Source organism: Falco biarmicus, chromosome 17 (genome assembly GCF_023638135.1).
Source record: "Falco biarmicus isolate bFalBia1 chromosome 17, bFalBia1.pri, whole genome shotgun sequence".
NCBI classification, from domain to species: domain Eukaryota; kingdom Metazoa; phylum Chordata; class Aves; order Falconiformes; family Falconidae; genus Falco; species Falco biarmicus.
In genome coordinates this window covers 2,815,039-2,825,258 of record NC_079304.1, presented here as the reverse complement: position 1 = coordinate 2,825,258, position 10,220 = coordinate 2,815,039, and the positions used below count along the sequence as shown (strand labels likewise).

Below are 10,220 nucleotides of genomic sequence, written 5' to 3'. Positions count from 1 at the left end.
AGCACCATTGGTGCAGAGACCCTGTGGAACATCAGCGATGCCATTTTTCTTTCTTCTTTGCATCACTAAGGACATCTCGATGTTGCATCATTGCCACAGAAGACTGAAAGAATTCTCGATCTTCACTTTGTGGTTTTTGTTTTATTTTATTTTTTTTTTTTAAATGAGAGATTTTCCTTTCTCTGTTCCACCTACTGGGTTTGAAGTGGAGGATACCTTCTACAGCTTTTCACTACTCGAGTTTATTTTAAAATAATTTCTTTTAAAAACCAACTCTTTATTTTTTAATTGGTTTTGCAAAAATGCATGCTCTAAACTGTCTGTTTTTTCATCTATCAAATAGGGTTTGGAAATGTTAAAGGAGGAATGTAATGGATGTATTTTCTTAGTAGATACCGTGATCAGCTCTTTGGAAAGAATGCATCATCTCTGCTAAAAAAAAAAAAAAAAAGTTGATATGTATCAATTTTGAGGTCTTTCACAAGTGGAATAACCACAGGTAACTTTATAAACTTATCACCCAGCTATGCAACTTTAAATCCAGCAGATCTGCAGTCCACGTTAAACCCCGATAAAAATGCATCGGATTGAGGTGAAAGGAAGAGCGTATACCATAGCTGCCAACAATAGTTACCTTGTAAATATTGAAACGGAAGTTTCAGTATTCTCTATAGTCACAATGTGATATGCTAGTGTAAAAGTCTGTTTAAAGTATGGCATTAGTACATTAAATAAAAAGATGAAAGGCATGGAAACGGATACTATGCTTTTCTAAAACTTCATAATTTGATATCCTACAAGTTTTGGCTGAAAGGGGGGAAAATGTCAAGTCAAAGTGTTCTCCAGACTTCTGGTGGTACCATGTTTATGGTTCTGTATGGGAATATTTTGCATATTATTTATATTAGAAGTATGGGCAGTTGGCTGCGTCAGCTTTAGTGGCTTTACAGATGGCTGGTAAAGTCTCTTGCTATCTTCAGACTGTCAAGGCACAATATATTTACGTGTTTTGAAAAGTGCAGATACTATTTGTTTGAAGGAAGTATTTGATAAGTTGCAAACACTAAAAAAAATTCACAAAAAATAACCTATTAATGGAAAGTTTGTAAAAAGGGCCAAGTTGGTCACTTAACTGTAAATTTCGTAAACTCGGATACTGATTTAGAAGACAGCAAGCAATGAGTGTAAATCCACAAAATACTTAGATTAGCAGATGGTTTTATATGTAACTTAAATATACATGCGTACATGTTTGAAGGAAAGTTTTGTCTCCAATGAAAAATTAAATAAGAATTTGTAGACAGTAAATGGAGCAAAATCACTCCAGATAACATTGCTTTCTGCTTCCCCTGACAATCCTGAATTCACAAAGAAAACTGTGGGTTTCTAGAGAGATTCCATAAATCCAAAAGAAATGCAGCACCAAAGAGTAGTTTTCCTTTAGTTAAATAGATTCAAATGTCAAAAACAAAATAGTGATAGCTATTGTGTTGAGAGCTTAATCTCTGCTGTACCTACTGTGACGTTTAGTAATGACTACTTGGAAAAAATACTTGCAATTGAGATCTAGAAATTTAATTTCAGGATTTATGGTGAGCTTGGAAAAAATCTCCCTCTGCAAATTGCTACCATCAACAATGCACGTGTCCTCTTGGACTCTCAGTGCCACCTCTTCCGAAACTGGTAAGCAGAATTCTGTGTCTACGCTTTTGGTCTCAAATTTTTTTATTTTGTAATCTTACTGCCTAGCCATACAAGTGTTCAATTCTTAATGCAAGAAAAAAAAACCAACAGTGGCTATCAAAGTCTTTATTTCTCTTAAAGTAAGGCACAAGGAAAATGTGTCAAGTCCAAGTGCAGAACGAATAGATGTGGACGGGGAAAGGCTGGATGCAAATACTGTTGCAAAAACTGACTGACAGCCTGCATTCTCTGATGTTTGAGAGCCTGGACAACATTACTCTTGCTTTATTTTCAGGTTTTCTTTTTTCTAAAGACACATCTGTGGTAGTAAGGCAATTCCAGAGAGAGTTAAATTCATTCAGATAAAAATCAAAATCGTGCCCTCCTTTGGCTTTATTCCCCTTGTGTTCCTCAATTGCCTCGTTAACCCAGAGCATCAGGCACCTTCTAAAGGCTCAGGGCTACGGGCTTCGCAGGCAGGATCATCTCGTGGGGTGGCTGACCCCGAGCAGTGTTGCACCCACTTTCTGATCATCTGCTTGCTCCGTGCTCCTCTCCCATTGCTGTAAAGACTAGTCAGAGCTGGGAGAGGCAGCAGAGTCCACGTCTTCTGTGTCTTGTTCGTGTGGGGACACTGGCTGCCCACCTTTAACGCGTTTCCACTTCATTCTTCTGTTTTGAAACCATACTTTGACCTGAGTGATAAAAAGGAAATAATTACTTCTTGCCTTAATCTGAGGTGTATAAGCAGACCTACGCACAGGTGCCTACCAGTAGACAGATGTTTTGTGGGATTCTAGGAGAAAAGGGGAAAAGAACCTCACAAGTTTAGGTAATTCATCTCTCTAAAAAAGGCAGGAACAATTAATTCTTCCTCAACTGTTCCTGGCAGATGTTTCTCTGAGACCTGCAAAGGTAGCACAAGTGCTTTGCCTGGAATCTGTCTTTGTCAACCAGGCATGTCAATCCAACGGGCACGGTGCATCTAACATCTTTTAACATCCAGTCCATCCAATCTAATGCTTCAGGAATTGTGATTTGCTTCACTTAATTGAGCAAATCCTCTATTGTCCACTAAGCTTTGATAAGGGAACCCCGACTGCAATCACAACGAGAGAAGAGGAATCTCTCTCTCCACAGAACTCTGCATTTTTGTCTTTCCTTATCACCTTAAAATGCTACCTGACCCGGGAAGAATGCAGGTATCAGACATATATCATGGAAATAATTTCCTGGTAATTGCAGTCGAAGGTGATATTCACATTCCACCTGTAAGCCTTGACATATCAGTATGTACCAACGAGTGGTGGTAAACAACACTCAGTAAGTATCAGCTATTCCCAAATGTGTCTTGAGTTCAGATAAACATAATTACACTTATTACCTAATTACAGAAATTTGTAATGAATGTGTTCTATAAGAATGTGGAGACTTTGTATTAAAATACCTCTGTGCCATTGCAAAAGTACACCCTTGAGTAACATATCTGGTTTTTAGCTTTAGGGAGAAGTTGTGGGGGAGGAAGGTGAAGCTGGGAGGCGGGAGGGGGGGTCGGGACGTACTTGTCTCTCGGTGAGATCCAGGTTCACAGCTATCTCGTATCTCCTGAGCCTTGTCAAGTAGTTATGGTGGGCAAATTCAGCTTCCAGCTCCCGTAGCTGCTCCTTTGTGAAAGCTGTCCTTTCCTTCCGGGATTTGCTGCTTGTTTCTGCCTTGTTGCTCGTGTTCTGGTTTTCTAAGAGGCAAGCACACATGGCATGTAATTTGTAGTTACATCGATCTGTGGGAACATGTGTATTGCAGAGGTCTGATATAAACTACTTTATATCATATATACATATTAACTAATCAAAGTTTTTCTGACTGTTATGTTATGCTCCTTGAGCTCCGTGTGGTTTATCGGTGGTGGTGGCATTGGAGGAAGGTGGGAGAGCTCAGGGTCAGGGTGGGGTGGGTGTGCAACGTCAGAAATGAGAAGCTATGGGAAGGGAGTAGTTGTTCCTTGCCCTAATTGCCTCCAAAGTTTCCTTCCCCGCATCTTTACTTTCATTCCTTATATACGTGTTACCACTCTCTCCTGATCTCCCAAGCAATGGGCAGCAAAGACTGCACCTGGTGTATACAACGTGTAAGGTGCGTGGTGATGGTCTTTGGTGCTGGGTTTAAGGTGCTGAGCAAACCCCCTAAGCCAGTGTACGGCCTGGGAATGCTGTGTGGGTGTGGGGGCAACGTGGTAAAACAAGCAAGACCAGAGCGCCAGCGTTCTTTGAATTGGCACATGATACCCCAGGCTTCGAGCTGCTTCTGCTCCTTGCTGAATGAGAACCACAAGGAGATCTGGTGTCTGTGTGCTTGACTGGCCTCAGTATCGTCCTTGTCATCATCCTTGTCGCTGTGCTGCCCTGAAACAACCTTTTATGCTATTTCTGCACTTGGCTGCCTATTTCAAAGACAAATTTCAAGCCATAGCCAAAGGGATGCTGCACCAGTGAAGCCAAAAATCAAATAGTCACTTTGCCTAAGACTGTGGCAATCTTTCTTTTTTTCTTTTTTCTTTTTTTCTTTTTCCTTTTTTTTTTCTTTTTCTTTTCTCTCTTGCATTTTTAAATCTTGCTTGTGAAGAATCTCCAAGCAATGCAAGGAGAAAAGCACTTGTTTCAGTGAACAAAACCCAAACTGCCCATCTGTCAGGGAGTCAGTTTTACACGTTCCTTGACCCTTTTCTCACCTCTTGCTCCTGTGCCTGGCTAGATTCCCTGAACTGAAGATGCTGGTAGGTTTTTTCATTATATTGAGGATTAATTACTCAATTTTTGTGTGCAACCAGTGTGCCATGAAGTTCTGTGTGTCCTAGCATAATATTTCTACATAGAAATGATATACGAAATTGTAGCAATGAGCTGGACAGGCAGCAGCATCTTCTAGATGTCCCTTTGGTTGCCAAAGTAATAAAGCTGGAAAAATTTGAGATGTGTGGCTGTAGGCTTCATGGTTGACCTGATCTTGGCTCCATCCATGAGAAACAGAACTCAAACACAGGTCCCATTAGTGATGATGTGCACAGGGACCAGTGTGTGACAGGCTGCAGCTGTACTGCTATCCACTATGAGGAAATCAGTCTTGTTTTCATCAACGTTGTTCCTGCTACTTATACTTCAAAAATGCCCAAATAAAGTTGGGGAAAGTATGAGGAGAGAACCCCAGGAGTTGCTCCCCATGCTTTTGCCACCAGCTTTGGGAGCCTTGATCTCCAGAGCTTCCCCCTGGGGGTCTCTGCTCCCCCAGCAAACCCACAGCAGGGTGAAGCAGCTCTCCAATTCCCATAACATTGCAGGGACTAAAGCCACCTCTGTCGAATTAATCTGGAATAAAACTAGCTAATATAACCTGAACATGCACATGAGCTCGCCAGTGAGCCCTGTGAGAAGGACATCCTTCCGAAGGGGCAGTTTCACCCATTTTCACCTCCAAAACCCCAACATGAATAATTTTAAATAGCCAAGTGTTGCTGGGAGCAGAGGATGTGGAGCTTGGAGCTGGTCATCCAGGCTTTATGCCACAGGGTGTTGTAAAGAGATGTGATTATTCATGGCTGGAGGTTTTGTGGTGTTGGAAATAGGTTGTTGCTTTTTATTTCCAAAAAAAAGTTGGAAATAGGGCTTAGTTGCTTCAGAGTTTTGACAACAGAATGCGGAAAATGGCAAATCTGGTGTGAAAGGATGAATTAGCTTGGAAAGATTTTCCTCCTGCACTGATAGTTTTTTTAAAAAAAAGCACAACAAAACCAGACAAAACTGCTTGGGAATGACAGGGACATCTGTGTCCCTGCCATGAAGCACACGTACTGCCAGGGTCCCTCCATTCCATGTGTGGTTGACGTGAACCCAAGAGCCTTTCCCAAGGGCTGCAGCAGAATACGTGCCCAAATGGTCCATCTCCCTATGCTGTGAAGTTTCCAGAACAAAACCTGTGGCAGGCACCAATCCGTACACGTGTGAATGAAGGGGCAGCCCATTCCCTGCAAAACAAGGGGCTAGATCCAGCACTGGGGGCTGGGCAGCAGGAGCTGGCTTTGCTTTGTGCTTACATCTAGTGTAACTGAATCAGGACCAGCTCTCACGGTGTAGTTCTTACTCTCCCTCACCGTTTCGGACTGGTCTACTAACAACTAACGCTTTGGAGGAAAGCACGAGGACTCTGCACGGTGCAGACACAGGGTTTGGGCACCACAGAGGGTGCTGGCGCTTGTGCGTGGAGGATCCAGCCTGCCTGATAGATGTTTGTGGTGATCCACAGCCTGGATCGATGCACCTGGTGTTTGTTATTCTGCAAACTACTGGCAAAAAATCCGAAGCAACTGCACCACGTCGCTTTTGTCCCCCATGCTGAAGGCTTTGAGGGCGTATTTATTCTAAGTGCTTAAATTGAGTAGCAAGACGCTGATAGATTTTGCTGCAGTGCAACATAAAATTCCGAAAGCTATCGGGAAACGTTGGCCAAGTAAGTGACCTCATCAATAGTGGATTCATTTGGCAGCTGATAATAAAGCATCCAGAAGTTACTCCAGCGTGCACCTTGTGGAATAATGCTCAGCAGTGGCTGCGTGGAGGGCTATGACACACGACGTTCTGCACCCAGACCCCTTCAAACTGGTCAGAGACTTGCCAATTCTTTGCTTTTCGGTCCTCTTCAGGTTAACTGCTGCTATCTGCTCTTACCTACGCTTTTCTTTTTTTTTAAAAAAAAAAAGGCTTTTTGTGCTACCGCAACTGTGAAGGGGAATTGCAAGCTTGGAAAATCCTCTTTACAGTTAGTGCAAAGCTGGGAAAGGTTGGCAGGTAGAAATGCAGATCAGCTTTGCGCATTTGAATATAAAAACCTTTCCAGAATTCTTCAGTCAAGGACATCGTATGGATATCGTATGGTTAACGTCGTTAAGGGAATCATTGCACACTGTTTTTGCTTTCCCATCTCTGCTGCAGCCTTGCTAACAGTCTGTATTGTTTCATTCACACTCAGTACAGCTGCCTGAATCCTACTAGGTGTTGCAGAGCTGTTGTTGGAGATCTGGGGACTTCAGGTGTGTGATAACATAGGTACTATTTAGGACAGACAGCCACTTTACTGAAACGTTATTTGCAAACGTTAACGGCCGTGGCTTGTGGATGGAGAGGAGGGGCAGCCATGAAAGCCAGCGCAAGGTGAACTTCTACCTGCGGGCACCTAAACAGGGCAACCTAAATCACAGGAGCCTGTAGAGAAATGGAAAGGTGTGTGCGTGTTTATCCACGAGTACTTGGACTAGATGCCACTATTGTTATTGCCATATTCCTCAAATGTTTGTAATACATCAGTGCTTCAAAGCAAGTTTAAGGATTGACAAGCTTTTTTAGTATTTTTTGCACCATTCTGCTTATTTGTCTAAAATAAATGCCTCTCTCAGACTTTTCTCAGAATGTGTTGCAAAGAGCCATGGTCCAAGATCTGTATAACTTGTAATAACTATGGTTTTCACAAGAACCAAAGGGTTTTGCACACATGAGTACAAGTCGCAGTAATGCTGTATCTATATTGCAGTTCAGGTGAAACTGTGGTGGATAAGGCACCAATTAAAATAAATGGTTTATTTTATAGGGTTTTTCTTCAAATGAATTCAGTATATTTTTCTTTACTAGCCCAGTCTCTGAGGAGAAGGCTCTGGGTACCTAGAATTTTTTTTTATTATTATTATTATTATTTTAAGTTTTATTTTTTAATTTAATTTTATTTTTATTTTTTAAAAGCAGTTAAGGAAAATTCTCAAGAGGAGAGAGGAGACTTATGTTCTACTTAGAATAAACAATCAGTATGTGACGTGTCCAGCTGCATTTCTGGAACCGCTGTAAAAGCAAAGGAAATCACGATAAAATTGCTCATAGACTTTGCCCTCGTTTGCTTTATTTGGCCTGGGGACAGAAGGAAGGCAAAGCTGGCAGGAGGAGTATCGCATCATTCCATCTGCTGCCTGGTAAGCAGAAAGAAAAAGGAAAAAAAGAAAGGAGGGAGTGAAATGAAAAGCCACGGAGCCCCCTTTGGGATGTTTTCATATTCTGCCTTTGCTGGAGTAACAGCTTGTACAGACAGCGACAGTTGCTAGAAGGTAGGAGACAACGTGATTTCCAGCGGTGTCATTGCTTACAGCTCCCCTGAAAGGGAAAGTGTGGGGGACAGCAGCGAGCATGAAGGGAGGGTGACAAGGGTGCTGGTAACAGAGAATAGAAGGAATATTTGCCTTAAAGCAGGGAGATGCACTTTGGCATCAATCTCTCCAAGAATAAGACCACCCCTCTAACCCAAGTATACTGAAATACGCTGTTTACCTTTGACTAGCAAATGTTTAAAGAAAGCATTATTTACTTTCATTTTATTTTTTTAAAAAGTCATTGCATTTGGATTTCGGGGAAATTTTTTGCCCCAAACGTGTTTTTTGTTTGGGTTGTTTGTTGTTTTTTTTTTTGTAATAGAATTTAATTTAAATTCTACAAAGCTGTGTTTATAAAGAAAAAACAGATAACTGAAGGGAGTAGATTCTGGTCATCAAGAGTTTTTGAATATTATTTAAGTGTTCCCTGACAGCCTATTCCTATTGGAAGAGAGCAGAGATTAGGACTAACTGTGTGACAGCAAGAGCGTGAATACAAGTGTTTTGTTTAAATTGCAAACCGGAGAAATGAAAGTTGGATTAGAGGCGGCTTCTGTAGCTAACCTGTGAAAGCTAAAAATAAATAAATACTTTTGTCGCTGTGCTGTCCATCTGTAAAATGGGGATACTGGAAAATACTCCTCGTTTTGTAGCAGTGCTGTGGGGAAAAATACACTGCAGCTTGTAAATGAATACTGCAGCAAATGAAAGCATCTAAGCATCTTAATTTTTGACGGCTTAGGAGAAAACAATTTTATGCATATTTCACATCTAGATTTGAGACAGCGGTGGATCGGGGGTTATATAACTATGAAATTATTGAATAATGCACATCGCAAGAATGTGTTTTATCAACTAGGATGACATAATGAAAACTACATTTTCTGCATTGTTGGACATGGTACCGACAGGAAACTTTTAGCACCTCCTTGTTAGGAGGTAAAACCATTTACTACTTAGTGAGGCCAAATAGAATTTACACCTAAAGGGAGACTTTGCATCATGTACTTCTTCCCATAAACCGAGATGTCAAAACCCTAGGATAAAAATTCTGCCTGGCACAGGCAGCTCAAGATGAGGGATCTTTGCTCCTTGACTGCCATTCTCTTAAGCCTGGAGATATGGCAGGTATGCAGCGTGTAACTCCGCATCCCAGGACTTTCAGCTCAGTGTATACGTGCCATACGATTCCCAGCAACGTACATTGTGCTGATGAGTAAAATGCCCGTTCAGTAAATGCCCGTTCAGTAAACAAGATCCACAGGAGTGAAATACAGACAGCAGAGGTCATCAAAGAATAAGCCACTTCGTTTCAGTGTTGTTATTTCCCCGGGCAAAATTTAAAAACTCGTTTCCTCATCAGCTTGATGTCTTAATTCCTAATCTTACAGGTGCTCTCACTCCACAGCCTGTGCTACCCCACAACCCTGATTCCATACGACCTACCTGAGTTTTCCTTTTTCCTTTTGGATGACTTTTTCTCAGTCCCATTCGTAGCGTTTATGGGCACCTCATCATCTTCATCCATACCCACCACCGCGCTCACTAGATTGGGGCTGCTGCCTTCTGCCTCCCCAGAACCCAAGGCCAGTCCTGGATTTAGGCGTCTCCTGGCCTCGGTTGCTGCAAAATGCCAGTCGGGGTGTTGGAAAGAGGGGTGCTGCTCCCCCAACGCCCGCTCCTCCTGCGGGAAGCTGTGGAGAGCGGTCAGCAGGCAGGAGGGGGAGAAATCGGAGTAAGTAGCAAAGTCTGATTTTTGATGGAAGGAGAACGGTGCCGGCGGGTAGTGGTTCAGCCCCGGCGCTGCGGGGACATCCGTGGGGGTGCTCCGCAGGCACCCCCAGAGCGGGGCAGGAGGCTGGGGGCTGCGCATGCAGCTGCTGCTGGGGGGATCCATCTGCTTCCGATCCTGTCCACACGCCAGTGGCCCTGGCTGCTTATACCGGGCTTCAAAATGGGAAGAGGAGCAGGGAGGAGGTCTTCCCAACTTTACCAAAGGGATCACCTCCCTAAACAACGCTTTGTCTGTGGGGTTTGTGCTGTTGCAGGTTGGTTACTTCGGGAACTCTTCTAAGCATCTTCATCATCCTGGCTGGAAGAAGCGGATCGAGGCAGCGATGCTCCCGAATCGCTTCCCAAGGGCTGCAGCGTGCGTCCTTGCAAAGTGCTGGGCAGGAACCACTTTTTTAAAGACCGGGCTGGGGAGAGAGTGTCAAGTTTGGGGAGTGAAATGTGAGAGAGGGGAGGGAGGGGTTAACATACATGTGCTCAGCCCCTCCAACCAAAGCAAAGCAGGCAACTATTAATCATCTGAAACCTTATATGCACGTCTAATGGGATTTGCAGATGGAGCCTT

At 43.0% G+C, this 10,220-nt stretch overlaps 1 protein-coding gene across 1 annotated transcript; it reads right to left on the bottom strand.

The window, feature by feature from the left end:
• Positions 1–1,862: 1,862 nt before the first annotated feature.
• Positions 1,863–10,016, bottom strand: MEOX1 (mesenchyme homeobox 1). The gene is made up of 3 exons (XM_056362620.1): positions 9,311–10,016; positions 3,246–3,418; positions 1,863–2,378 (listed from the first exon to the last, which is right to left on the bottom strand). The coding sequence occupies exons 1-3, from the start codon at positions 9,759–9,761 to the stop codon at positions 2,256–2,258; spliced, it is 747 nt and encodes a 248-aa protein (XP_056218595.1). The 5' UTR covers positions 9,762–10,016; the 3' UTR covers positions 1,863–2,255.
• Positions 10,017–10,220: the final 204 nt, after the last annotated feature.

Coding starts and splice junctions, on each gene's coding strand:
- MEOX1 (XM_056362620.1), bottom strand. CDS start 9,761: ATGGATCCCCCCAGCAGCAGCTGCATGCGCAGCCCCCAGCCTCCTGCC. Junction 3,419..9,310: donor AAGGAAAAAGGAAAACTCAG/GTAGGTCGTATG, acceptor CTTGCCTCTTAG/AAAACCAGAACACGAGCAAC. Junction 2,379..3,245: donor TGGATCTCACCGAGAGACAA/GTACGTCCCGAC, acceptor TTTATCACTCAG/GTCAAAGTATGGTTTCAAAA.